Raw genomic sequence first — 14,296 nt, 5'->3', positions numbered from 1 at the left:
CCCAGGTACATTCAGATCCCAAATGCTGGCAAATTCTGCATTCTGCTTTTTAAGAAAAAAGTTCAAGAGGAGGCAGTGCAATGGGGAAGGGGTGGGCATAGTGCCTGAGGGAGAAATCTGAATGGATTTTTCTATCTCACTGGCCTTAATTTTCAAAATACACAGTCTCATGACAATAAGTACACCCTAGCTCTCAACGCATCACCCAAACATTAGAACTAAATAATAATGGATAACAAATGAAACGTGGGCCCAGTTTATAACCCTTGGGCTCTGAGAGGCCAGAAGGACACCAGCTGCCCTTGGGTGGGCTTGTTCTCAGCCAAGGAGGGCCTTCAGTGAGAGTGTGAGAAACTGCCATCCTCAAACGCCCTGTGCTTTTCAAATCCAGTAGACCTGTGACAGCCCTCTTCAGTTAATGAGTGAAACGAGTGCTTGGGAGCTGCCTTTTCTGAAATTTACTGCTACAGTCAGAAGGCCAGTTTTGCAGACAGTGGTGATAAGGAGGTGTTTACAGAAGCTCCTGAACTATCTGCCTCCATCCATGGGTACAAATCATCTCAAGAAGTTGCAGAAAACCACTTCTAGTGTGTGCAGGGGACCAGGGAGAGAGGGGTGGTGGTGAAAAGTCATCTAACGTGTGGGCTAGAGAACCATTTCAAGTAGAAGGAAATCAGCAAACCACCCTGGCCAATCTATTTAAGGTGCCTCTGCAATTAACAATTAATTTACAATGTGCAGGAGCCGTTCTGCCTGCAGAAGCATTTGCTTTTAAGCTGTGTGTACCAGTGGAATACATCTGCTGAACATGCAGAGCTTTAATTGTTCAGGAAGGTGGGGGGGGGATGCTTTGGGGGTACAGGTGAGCTCATTCCTTTGAAAAGCAGTTTTTTGGTATGGATGTTTACTATCTGGTTCTCATATCTGTGATGAACTCATGGCTGCTGCTCCCCACTCCTCCACTAATCACTGAAAAGGCCTCCCAGGACCTCAGGACCCAGAGTGGCTCCAGAGACCACGAGCATCTCACCGAGGAGTTGGTGCAAAAGAGGACCCCTGGGCTCACCCCTGGCCTGCTGGATTGGAATGTGCACTTAACAAGATCCCTGGGTGAGCACAAGAAAGCTGGAGGAACCCCGCTCAAGGGCAGAGTCTGATGAAGTGAAAAGTGGGAGACAGGCGGCTTCCTATCAGGCTGTTTGTTCAAGAATGTTTTTCTCACGCACCAGGTGGGTCCAACTTTCAGGGAAAAGAAATCAAGAGCAGGTACGGTTTGGAAATTCTGGTTTCTGTCAATTTCATAAGAGTGCCTCCCAGGATAGAAAGGCTCATCAGTTGCTGGGAGCTCACTTTGCATTTTTCATCACTATTACTCAGTCTTTGTGGGTTACTAATCTGTTTCTTTCTTTTCCCTTTAATGATGCTTTTTCTAGAGGGAGGACTGACCAGGGACATTTCCCAGTGCCTGGTTATTGGACCCCAACGCACTCCTTTCCCAATTTGGTTGCTCTCCTGTCATCTTTCACCCCTCCCCTGCCCACGAGTGAACACAGCTCCACTCCCAGCCAACAACCATCATCTGCACATGCTGCCCAGTACCACCCTACCCCAACTTCAGCTCTTACCATTGCCATTAACCTGCCACTGTGTCTGCATCATCCTGTCTCCCCGATCCTTGGCTGTGGGCAACCATGTCTTCTGCTTGCCCCCTGGGTCCCCTCTCCTCCTTTTGTCGCCCAGCTCTGGGATCCAGAAGGCTGACGCGTGGTGAGGATGCCGTCGGTGGCTCCTTTCCCTCCTGATGGGGGAGGACAAGATACTGATGCCCTGGCTCAGCCTCTGCTGGTCCCTCGCCACCAAGACTGCTCTCTGTCTCAGGTTTTGGGAGCAGCACCCTACTCTGGTCCTAGGTCTGCAACTTGTCTATGATTCTCTTACATCCTACCCACACTTCTGCACACCATCCCTTGATTAAATTCTCCTCAAATGACCCAACCTGAGTGGGCCATCTGTCTCCTCTCGGGGCCCCTGACCACTGACACACAGCTCTGCTATCCGACACACCCTGCATTCTTAAAAAAACCCCCACGGACTCCTGCAAAACAGCCAACGGTGGTTTCTTTCACCTTCATCCTTTCTGCTTCATCTGAGAGACGGCTCCTCTTGGATCCAGCCCCACCCATAACGTCACATTCAGGATGTCTGAAATAACTCATTCTGCTCCCCAAATGTGTTCCACCCCCTTCTGAGGGCGTCACCACTTGCCTGATCCAGGCTTCTACCCTGCCATCACCTTCACCACCCCTCCCTGTCAGAGAGTTTCAGAATCATTAAGCTGGAGGAGCCCCGAGACTTCCTGGTCTGCCCCAATGGGACACTGAGGCTTGGTGAGCAAGCTATCTAAGGGTCTGGCCTTGGCTGTTTGGGGATGTGGTCCTCGGATGAAAAGTTCAGGCTTTTTCAATCTCCCCCCTCTCCCCTTTCCTGACATGGCTGCTTCAGAGTGATAGGCACCTCTGTTCCTGACCCTCTCGAGTTCTTGATTCTCCCAAAACACCCTTTATCAGCTCCTTGAGAGTTTCTCCATTCCAGCTTCTCTAAGTCCTTCCACCCACTGGGACAATGAAGTCATCCAAAAAATACCATTTTGAACATGCTACCCACCAGCTCCACATGGCTCCCGGCTTCCCAGTTTGCACAAGCCCCTTGCCCGAGCACACAATCTGGTGTCCTGCCACCTTCCCGGCCACAGGGCAGCCTGCAGCCTCCTCTCACCTGTGGACATCAGTCCTCCATGCAGGCTCCTGGGTGTGCCCACCACAGCCCAGCCCAGCACACCCACCCTGCCAGCTGGTCCCGTTCATGCTCTTGTCCCAAGCCCGGTATCCTTCTAGCGTTCAGATCTGGCTTGGAAAACCCTAGGGGGCTCTCCCTCTCTCTCATTTCCTACAGTCCCTTATTTTCTGTCCCATTTATCATTAAACAATTAGTCATGTCCTACTTCTGGCTGCCTTGATCGGCTATGAAAGACACACACTTAACTCTTCAGCTGCCCCTGCCTAACGATTCCAGCTAGACCTGCGGTGCTCTTATCGTGTGCGTCTCTCCATCTCGCCCAGCATCGAGCAGAGTGGGATCCACACAGAAGATGCCAGAAAGGCGGCATGCCACCCTCCTCCACTTTACAACAGGAGCATATATGAATAAAAGATGGCAAAGGCCTCTGGGAGAGTTTTGAGTGCCCTGGGAACCAGAAGAGGCACAGGGACAGTCATTCAACCTCTGCTGTCCTCCAAACCATCTAAAATGAGGTCTCCAGTTTGTGGCTTCTGTGTTTTATATAAATCTGGCCTCATTACAGCTGATTAAATATATTGCCAATTCTATTTAAATAGAGGTTATGACATCCAGATGTTCTTCTCATCCAAAGACACTGAAGTGTTTCTATATCCTGACCGTCATTCGAGACCCTCACGCGAGACCAGCAATGTGGCTGCTGTTGAGATGCCAGCGCCCTGCCCATTGGCCGCCTCTCCTTAACCACCACCCAGTCTAACCTGCTCTACTCTGCAGCAAGGTTTTATGACAGCCAAGTTGATCGTGTCATTCTCCTCTATGACCTTGACCCTTCAGTTCCTCAAGGCCACTCCCATGCCCCCCACTGTTCCCCATCTGGATGGCTCACCCTTCCCCCAATTCCAGCTCAGCCCCCTCCCTGTAGCAGCCTGGTAAATCCATCCTCCAGGTTTCTGGCCTAAATGTCACTTACTCCCTGTCTACAGGCCCTCCTGACCCCAAGACACAAACTAAGGGGCAGAGGTTCTGGTGCGATTTTCTCAGCATCTGGAACTTCCTGCACATAGTAGGTCCCCAATGTGTGTGTTTCAGTTTCCTCAAGAGAAAACTGGAGCACGGGGAACTCAGAGAGAGGTGAGCCATCATCCTTGTCTCAAAGTGACCAGAGCTCTGACAGCAGGGCACCCTGTTCTGTCTGTGCCATGGAGCTCTCAGCGGGCGAGGAGGTGACAGGCCGAGTGAGGGCTCCTGACACCTGCGGTGGCAGCAGACACCTCGGGCTCTTTACTGGCCCCACCGGGGACGGCCAGCCACCGAGCAGCCTTGGGGACGCTACCCAGATGTTGGGCCTTGGTTTTCCTCCTTTTTTAATAGGAGTAAAGTATGTGTAACTGAAAATTAACCATTTCTAAATGCACAGTTTTGTGCATTCACCATCACCAACACCCACCTCCAGAACTTTTTCATCTGCCCACACTGAAACTCCAAACCCATGAAACCCTACCTTCCTCCTCCCCCTCTGGCTCCTGGCAAGCACCATTCTACTTTCTGTTTCTATGATTTTTCTGTTACTTCACAGAGGAGGAATCACAGTATTTGTCCTTTCATGACAGGCTTATTGCACTTCGCAGAAGGATCTCAACGCTCATCCATGTTGTAGCATGTTCCTTCTTTAAGGTTGAAATATATTCCACTGTATCCAGAGACCCCATTGTGTTTTATCTATTCATCTGTCCATTGACCCTTGGGTGGCTCCAACCCTTCCCCCAGCCAAACGGAGCAGGTACTGCTAACATGCTGCTCACATACCCTTGGCACCCAAGTCTTCTTGTCCTGGATTCTCTGTCTGAGGCTGCAGAGGGCAGGCTGGACATGCTGGTATGTACCAGCCCCAGGAGCAGCCCTTATGGCCTGGGAGCTGGGGGGTGAATGCCCCACTGACACCCTCACCCTCGTGGCTGTACCCACCTGCCCTTCCCTCCCCATGTGCCCTCTCCTCCCCGCTCTGCAGCGCAGCCTGCGTTCGCCTCCCAGATAAACCAATTGCTCTTGAATCTGCCCTCAATGTCCGCCTCGGGGAATCCAAATTAAGGTCTGCACCCGGCTCACTCGCACACAGAGGCCACAAGGGGGGAGAAGCCGGGCGGCCACAACAGGGTGCGTTCTGTGGATGGAGAACCCCTCTGTCACCCATAGGAGCATGGTCATGCCGCCCAGCAGCATCTCAGCAGAGGGATCTTGTCCGAAGTCACCAGGGAAAGCCTCTTGGGAAACCGGCGAGAGGGCCCTTTCTGCCGGCCCCAGGCTCACGACAGCAGCTGCTCTCCGCAGGTTCCGTGCCTCCTCACCCAGCAAGCTGAGCAGTGTCTCCCCGACACAGGGAGAGACTCGAGTGCAGTCAGGCCCCAAGCACACCTCACTCCTGTAGCCGGGAGCCCACCTTTCTTCAGGGGCTTATCATGCCCTCTGTGCCAATGCTCAGATGTCTAGGCACCTATGGCAGGGGCTGGCCAGCAGAGGGGTGGGTCCAGACCAGACACCAAGCCTCCACCCACCATGGGAGCCGAGGACTGGAAACCTCCCGGCTGCCTTCCTGTCTCTTTTCAAGGCTTGTTCAGCCATGCTAACCCTTTCCTGCCTACAGCAGAAGATTCAGTGACACAGCCATTGTGCTCTGTTGATGCCAAAAAGGCAAGAGCCGGAATGTAGGGCTTCTAAAGCAGCAGCTGGCTCCCACGCCTGTCTGCAGGTGCCAATACAATTTTAAGTGGACATCCTGTCGTTACTAAGGTCACGGATCTTGTGCCCTTCTTTCCTGATTCAGTGTCTGGCACTGGGAGCATGACAGCTTTTCACAGATTCAGCTGGAATGGACCTGCATGGCCGCAGGGCTCTGGGCTGTTTCGTTTAAGAAATCAACACTGGAACTTCCCTGGTGGTCCAGCGGCTAACACTCTGTACTCCCAATGCTGGGGGCCCGGATTCGATTCCTGGTCAGGGAACTAGATCCTAAATGCCTCAGTTAAGAGTTTGCATGCCACAACTAAAGATCCCACATGCAGCAACTAAGCCCTAACACAGCCAAATAATTTTTTTTCTTAAAAAAAAAAAACAGTGACTATAAAAATGATGTGTTCCTCTACTTCTTTATCCACTGTCAGCTTAGTCCAACCTGCCCACCGAGGCCAGGAGCAATCCTTTTATTCTATAGGTACTTACTGAATACCCTCTCTGATAAATGACGCTGTGTGGGGGAATGCACAGAGAAGCCTGAGTGAGAAGGGACCTGCCCTCCCAAGCCTCCCGTCTAGTGAGGGGCAGACTAGTCAGAAGCCATAGCAACAAGTGCTGAAAATGTGCCACAGCTTTCCAAAAGCTTCCATCTGCTCTATCCTCCAGCAGCCCTTTAGGAAGGACCTACTATGCTCTGCTCATCACGGGGTGAGGAAGCAACGGGACCCCAGTGCCTCAATTCACCCAGGGTCAGCAGGCCGTCAAGGGTACGGTCGGGGTCCCACCCAGACAGCAGGTCCCAGCACCACGCTCTTAACCCCTGGGCCACGTGGCTCACCAAAGCCCAGCCCTCGGCATTTCACACGGTCACCGTCTCTGGATAGAGCCATCTCACTTCCACGGGGAATCCACGTGCGAAAATGAAGTCTGCTCACCTTTTGAAATGTCCTAGGCTCTTCTGAGCCCCGTTCAGAGCAGCTCTTTGTGACTAATGGCTAAAGTCAGGGTTCTGATGGAGAGAAACAAGCCAGAGATGTCTGATGAAATGTTCATCAGGATGTCAGGGCTCTGACTTTCGGCAGAGGCCTTCCCACCACTGAGGGCAGCCGCTTGACAAGGTCTTGCCACCTTGCTTTCATGAGTCACTGAAATAGCCTCACCCCATCTCCTTTGCCAAGTTAAAAATGTTTTAAAGTACGAAGATCACAATAGACTATGACACAACAGAATAAGCATAGAGAAATACCCATGCACGTATGCCAACCCCCCCGTGCCCACATCTTGCACTTGGGTTGTTTCAACACAAACAAGCCACCCAGGCCTCACTGATGGCGGAAAAGACACAGACATTCATGCCAGGCAGTGTGGCGGGTACCTGCAAGGATGCAATCATCTCTGACCTGAGGTTCTCAGAGTCTAATGAGAAAGACCACCAGGCAATTCACTTTAAAATGCTATGATAGGGACCTTTCCTGGCAGTCCAGTGGTTAAGATTCCACACTTCCAATTCACGGGGGTCACGGGTTTGATCCCTGGTTGGGGAACTAAGATCCCATGTGATAAACGGTGAGGCCAAAAATAAATAAATAAATAAAACCGAAGATAAACGAAATCAGTCCTGAATATTCATTGGAAGGACTGATGCTGAAGCTGAAGCTCCAATACTTTGGCCACCTGACATGAAGAACTGACTCATTGGGAAAGATCCTGACGCTGGGAAAGATTGAAGGCGGGAGGAGAAGGTGACGACAGAGGATGAGATGGTTGGATGGCATCACTGACTCGATGGATATGAGTGTGAGCAAGCTCCAGGAGTTGGTGATGGGCAGGGAAGCCTGGCATGCTGCAGTCTGTGGGGTTGCAAAGAGTCGGACACGATTGAGTGACTGAACTGAACTGAAGCCCTGGGTTGGGAATGAGGAGCCCTACTTTCTAGAACTATTTCTGCCCAAGTCTTGAGGTTTAAAAAAGGAAAATTAAAAAAGGATGCTATGATAACAGCGCTGGTAACACAAGAAGAGAGGCCATTGATCTTGCCAGGAGGCAGGTAGGGGTGACAGGGAGTCAGGGAGAGCCCCCAAGAAGGAAACTGATGGTGGAGTCTTGAACATCAAGTAGCAGCAATTTACAGTTAATAAAAAAAACAAGAGGATGCAAGACAGAAGGCTAAGGAGGAAGGGCATTTCCTAGTCAGGGATGTGGAGGCGGGAGCTTGGGAGCTTGGAGGCCGACATCCGGACCCTCGGCCCCATCTACTGGGCCTGGACCTTGACCAAAGATTCCACGTGTCTCCTTACTGGTAGGAGGCTGACTGCACACACCATCTCATTTACTCCTCACCATTATCCTTAGCCCACCCAGCACCTGGTCAATCACCTGCTTATTCAAACAGCGCATGAAGAAGTCACTTTATTTTCTACCACAAATGTGTATGTCACTTTGGTCTAGCAAAGTTACGATGTGCCCCTCATCCAGTGTCTCAGAGTTTGGCAGCGCCCCTGGCTCCTGAACCAGGTCTTGAAACATGAATAAAAGTTGACCCTTTAGTTTTTGTGTACCATGCTTCTTGGCAGAATCATGGCTTCCCTGATGGCTCAGTTGGCAAAGAATCCGCCTGCAATGCAGGAGACCCTGGTTCGATTCCTGGGTCGGGAAGATCCACTGGAGAAGGGATAGGCTACCCACTCCAGTACTCTTGGGCAGAATCATATAGGAGAGCACATAATAGCTGACACACTACCATGAAGATGAGGGAAAATTCAGCAGGATCCAACAGAGCACAGGACAAAAAAGCTTCCATCAGCTTTCAGGGCCTGTTTTCTTTTTTTTAACTTTTTATTTTATATTGGAGTATAGCCGATTAACAACGCTGTGATAGTTTCAGGTGCACAGCAGAGTGACTCAGCCATACATATACATGTATCCATTCTCCCCCCAACCCCCCTTCCATCCAGGCTGGCACATAGCATTGAGCAGAGTTCCCTGTAGGTCCTTGTTGGTTATTCATTTTAAATATAGCTGTGTTGTGTACATACATGTCTATCCCCAGCTCCCTAACTATCCCTTCCCCCTATCCTGCTATTTAAATGGTCATAGTCTCTGCAGGTGGTACTGTGCAGCGGAATGGGATGTACAACTTGGCTATAGGCGAAAGGAAATTTCCACCAAACCGCCGGTTAATTGTAGTGAACTGCAGAAAGCCCAGAAGAGAGGCCTCTGTTGCAGAAAACAATCCACAAATAAATTGCCAATCAACACAGCTCCAAGTCTACGGCAAAGTCCTCTTCAAAACAGTGCAGGAAAGCAGTGAGGGAAATTTATAATCTTTCTGCCTGGGCATATATCAGCCTATATTTCTGACAAGCGGTAATGGAAAATAGGCTTCCTGCATGCTCCTACTCTCCTGGCTGTTGGTTCTCTAACCTGCTTTCTGCCTCTCTCTGCTCTTTCAACATTCAATCTATTTTGTGATGCTGACTTGTCCAGTGACCCAGACATGCGTGAGGCTCGCTTAGAATTTTAACCACAGTTCATTTCTTGACTGGTCCTAGCTTATCCATTTCTCCTGTGTTCTTGGCTTCTGGTCCTTGGTACGAAAAAACCCAGAGGTATGAATGAGCAGTGGCCTTGCCTCTGGTGGCACCAGGAACCAGAATGGTCTTTGAGACAGGCTTTCACAAAAGGAACTGGGGGGAGAACAACAGGGAAGGTACAGTAGAATAAAAGCGGTTTCCAAGGCACAGAATTTGAGGCTTCTAGAAAGTACCTTACACTGAAGCCTACAGAAAAACAGTAATGGAGGAAGACCCAGTTTCTCTGTCTCTGACGAGATCAACTATGCGACAGCTGGTCATGAACAGAACAGCTCTGGGAGAGTCCAGAGTTCATATAAGAAATTTCAGCAACACAGTGCAACAAAAGCCCTGAGAATAACCACACAAGAAGTCAAGGAAGAGAGTTTCATTCTGCCTGCATCATCCCATCCCTTAAGCCAGCACCAAGAAAGACCATCCCAGCTAGAAGGAGCTCCCTCACCCACCAGGAAACCCAGGGTGCAGTGAGCAGCTGGCCTCTCTAGCTTTTGGGGGCAGCATGCAAAGGTCTTGCTTTGGTCTCACCTGATGTAGGTACCTTAAGAACCACGCTTCTCAAAATTTATGGCACACGTGAGTTACCTGCTGACTCTGATGAGGCAGGTCTGAAGTGGAGTGTGTTTCTAACCAGCCCCCTTGGACCACACTTTGCAAGATTCTAGGTAACCTAATTCAGTCTTTGCCTATTTAGATGAGGACACTGAGGTTCAGAGTAGGGCAATGACTTTGGGAAAGATGGTTAGAGTAAGAAATGAGCTGAATCTTTCTGGGTCTGTGATTTCTGGCCCAGTGTCCCTTCAAAGGAATCACTTAGCTAACCATGGAAACAACAGGGGTGAGGGGCCTGCCCTGCCCCTCGTATTCAGTCTTAGACAGCATTTTACTTGGCTATGCCGCCGAGTTTTGAACTCCAAGTGAAAGCCCAAAGTGAGAAATATAAAGTTCAGAGTAATGACCTCTCAGTGCCAAATCTATTTCATTTTCTTTTTTCAAAAAAATTATTTACCTTGTTTTATTTTTGGCTGCATTGCACAGCATGTGGGATCTTAGTTCCCTGGCCAAGAATGGAACCCACACCCCCCGCAATGGAAGTGCAGAATCTTAACTACTGGTCCACCAGGGATGTCTCTGAACCTATTTCTTTGTTGGGGCTCCTGAAGGAACAAGAGGACTGATTTCGTCAAGTACAGCACTCTTAGGGTCACAGAAAGAGAGCTGCCCCCTGCCCCCTGAGGTCACACAAGGACAAGAAATTACCGATTCTGTGGGAATGCAAGGCTTCTGCCTTAATAAGAAGACATCTGATAACACTGCACATCCTTTAATGCAACCATGTCTTCCTGATCTGGGTCACAAACAATCAGGGGGCTTCCTTGGTGGCTCAGTGGTAAAGAATCCACTTGCCAGTGCAGGAGACTTGGGTTTGATCTCTGGGGTGGGAAAATTCCCTCGGAGGAGGAAAGGGTAATCTGCTGCAGTATACTTGCCTGGAAAATCCCATGGAGAGAGGAGCCTGGGGTCTCAAAGCGTCAGACATGACTGCGTGACCGAGCACACACGCATGTGGCAAGATTCGGAATAGTCTGAGTGTTACCTGAGTGGAGGCACTGAGCTCGCTGGTTCCCAAATGAACGGGCCTCCCTCTCTGCCCTCCTGGGCATCCAGGAAACTGAACATGTAGACAGTTCCCCAGCTGATTCTAACGCCCAACCAGTTTGGGGGACCAGCTAACCCCTCAAACCGCCTTTTCAGTCTGGGATGGTGCAACTGCCTGAGACAAGGGGCAAGACCAGATGGCTCACGGGTCACCTGGGGATGGAGGGATTAAGGGCTCATGGTGGGCGGGTGAAGCTGAGGCCCCGTCTCATTATTAACAGAGGGGAACGGGGGTCTCTGTGAACAGAACCAAAGTCGCCCCCAATGAGGAAGGGCCACAGATGAGCCACCATCGTGCTGAGAAGGGCAATCTGGATAATTCCGAATTTATCAGAAAGGAAAAGGAACAAAACGAGTGTGCAGGAAGGCATTTCTAGAAAAAAAAAGAAAAGAAAAGAAAACGTTCCTTTGAAAAGCTTTTGAGAATCAAATGGAAAACAGCTGAGGTGGGACAGATTTTTCTCTGAAAATGGGAGCAGCTCTCTGGGTGAATTCTGTGCTGTGTGAGAGCACATCTATGGGGATATTATCGAGGAAGGGGTCCTCCAGGCTTCCTCACTGCCTGTGAGTGGGAGGGCAGTGGAAGAAGGTTCCGCCAGATGAGCCTCCAGCGAGGGGTAGGGGGCATTATGGGCTTGGTTCTGACCCTCCACCCCTGCTCTCTGCCACGTGAATTTGCCGACTCCTTCCGCTAAAGAGGGGTGGGGGCGGGGAACATGGCCCTGTGACTCGCTTTGGCCAGCAGACCGAGGTGCAGTGACGGCATGCGGTCCGGAACTTGGATCACAAGTGGTCTGGTGTGTTTCCGCTTGCCCTCTCACTCCTCTACCTTTGCCGTGAGCAGAGCTGCCTGGCTTCCTCACGGGTCCATGGAGAATGAGAGACAAGCACAGCACAGCTTCCCAGCTGCCACATCCTGAAGCACCGGGACCCCGCAGAGCCAACCCTGCATCAGCTGAGTCCCAGCAGTCCGGCAGACAGGGGATAACGCGAGTGCTTCTAAAGCCACCTGGTTCTGAGGTGGTTCCTTGTGCAGCCCTGGATAACCAAGCAGACACTCAACAGCCATCAGACACTCCACCTGCCAAGTCAGCGCTCTGCGGGGCAACCTCTGACTCTAGAGGGGACAAAGCACCAAGCCGCTAATCAAGGGGACAGGACAAAGCCACCAACAGTCATCGCTGACTCCAATTTCCTGATCCCTTCTGCTTACATCCCTACACAAAATAAAAGAGAAACTGGACTTTTAATCATGGTGGTTGGCTGGACAGTGTGACGCTTTTGCTAATAATAAACATGCGATGCTTAATGCTCTATTGTGTCACATGCCTTCTGCCGGGCCCCTGGGTGCGCCATAAACACTTACTCATTCAGCGTTTGGAGGCCTGAGGTTTCTGATAGCTCCCACAGCAAGGACAGCAGTGAACTCCTGGCCTGGAGCACTGTTCCCAGGCTTCTGAGTTAATAGGTTTCTCAGAGGGAAGAAGAAGGATGAGGTATGACCCATGGCCTTGCTGGAGAAGCAAAGTACTGACTGTAAATAATTTCTTATCCATCCAACTGCTTGCCTTGTCAGAGCCTGGCTCAGGTCTTAATCTGGCTTTCCTTTTTTCTGACTGTGTCAACTGAGAAAGATCAAATTTTCTGAAACTCAGTTTCCTCAGCATAAAACCTTTAGAGTTGCTGTCAGGGTTCTAGATAAAAACAAGGTAATAAAAAAATGCCTGGCCTTATGATTACACAAGTAGGTCCTCAACGGTAGCTATTTTCTCTGTCAGAGCACAGAGTCAGAAGGGTTGCCATGTGCAGTTGTGTAGGTTGTTAACTGCACAAAAACTCTTGGCCAAGGAGGGACTTGGGGCTGAAGCTCTGCAGGCCAGGCCACGTCTCCTGTGTGGCCTGTGGCTGTCAGGAAAAATGGGTCCCTGCTCATCATTTGCGCAAAGGCTCTACAGCAACCCTGAGGGCAAGCCCCGCATCCTTAAAGCTAAAGCTGTGTCTATGCTGAAAGTTTTCTGAAAGAATGTGAAAACAAAATAGATCACTTAACTGGGTAACTTGCAAATAATTATACAACTCAAAGGGCTTCCCTAGTGGCTCAGACTGTAAAGAACCTGCCTGCAATGCGAGAGACTGGGTTCGATCACGGGGTTGGGAAGATCCCCTGGAGAAGGGCATGACAACCCACTCCAGTATTCTTGCCTGGAGAATCCCCATGACAGAGCAGCCTGGTGGGGCCACAGAGAGTTGGACATGACTAAGTGACTAAGCATAGCGCACAACTCAAAAAAGAAAAAAGTCAATGGTTTTTCCCTTCACCCTGGAGACTTTGATTCAGTAGGTCTGGGGACAGGCCGGAGAAGAGGGGTCCACAACCTCCAGAATCTAATGCCTGATGATGTGAGGTGTAGCTGATGTCACAGATATAATAACAATACAAATCAAGTGTGAAATAAATGTGATGTGCTTGAATCATCCCAAAACCATCCCCCCCTCACATCCTGTTCTGGGGAAAAATCATCTTCCACGAAACGGGCCCCTGGTGCCACAAAGACTGGGGAGGGCTGCCTTAGAAGTTGTATTTTAAATCAAGTTCCAGGTATCGGCACATACCAAGGTTCACTGTGAGGTCTCTGGTCCCCTTGGTCCAGGCCTGGGCTCCTGGGAGCCAAGAGCAGATCCAACAAACAGGAAAGAATCTCCAGCAGTCCAAGTTTAAATCCCAGAGTTCAAAATCCAGAAATAACCCCTGTGTCTGGTTAACAAGAGTTTCGGTCAGCCAGGACCTCCCAGAGACTGGAGCAGAAGGGCTGGGGCCCGGGAGGGGCTACACAGAGGAGGGGGCGGCTTGGGAGGTGTCTGGGTCTCTGACAGGTAGCCTCTGATGCACATGAACAACAGGACAGAGTTTGGCCACCAAAGGCAATTACAGAGGATGAGACGTGGCGCAAGCCAGCGAGTCGGGGGAGGGCAGGGGGATCTTATTATCTCTCTGTCTCGCTTAATAGGAGTTAATAGTTGGAAGGGAATAAAAGGAGGCTGTGTGAAGTTTAGTGCCAATCCAGTCTAATATGCATGCTATGTTTTTATTTCAAAGAGGATAAAGGCCCAAATTTTATACTGAAAACAAATGTTAAAAATTAATTATAAAGAAGACACCAGAGAGCCCCGAGCCTGTTCCCTGGGTGACTGATTAAATGCCTGCCTCATTTAGACTGGTATAAACCCAATCTCTTGGAAGAAGGCCAAAACTATTTGCCAACGTCCACAGAGACTCTCCAAGAAAATGATCCTGGTGCCAAGGAAAGAGACAAACACGCTCGCCAAACGATCTTGCAAGGTCAGTGTGGGTGAAGACCGTCCTCATCACCTGAAACTGACCAGTGAGGAACGAAACCAATCATGCTGCTCGGGCCTGTGAGAAAGAGGCCTGAAGAGGCTTTGAGGGGACAGGGGCTTTTTTTTTTCTCCTCATCCCTGGATTTTGTTGGGTTTCAGAGACTATCTTCCCAATTCTT

The 14,296-nt window shown here is 50.3% G+C and overlaps 1 protein-coding gene across 3 annotated transcripts in view; it reads right to left on the bottom strand.

Moving 5' to 3' along the window:
* LOC145520691 (uncharacterized) overlaps window positions 1-6,681 on the bottom strand; it is a 41,382-nt gene extending 34,701 nt beyond the window's left edge. For 2 of the 3 annotated variants that reach the window (XM_081527806.1, XM_081527808.1), the window contains exons 1-2: window positions 6,465-6,676; window positions 1,626-1,798 (exon numbers count right to left, since the gene is read on the bottom strand). In XM_081527806.1, the coding sequence (XP_081383932.1) occupies window positions 1,626-1,659 (34 nt within the window). In that variant the 5' untranslated portion in view covers window positions 1,660-1,798; window positions 6,465-6,676. Of the gene's footprint in view, window positions 1-1,625; window positions 1,799-6,464 lie in introns of all 3 variants that reach the window. The other variant, XM_081527809.1, reaches the window with a different exon arrangement.
* Window positions 6,682-14,296: the final 7,615 nt, after the last annotated feature.

This window comes from Giraffa tippelskirchi, chromosome 9 (genome assembly GCF_054371585.1).
Source record: "Giraffa tippelskirchi isolate mGirTip1 chromosome 9, T2T-mGirTip1v1.2.pri, whole genome shotgun sequence".
Lineage (NCBI taxonomy): Eukaryota > Metazoa > Chordata > Mammalia > Artiodactyla > Giraffidae > Giraffa > Giraffa tippelskirchi.
This window is presented reverse-complemented; position numbering and strand designations above follow the sequence as displayed.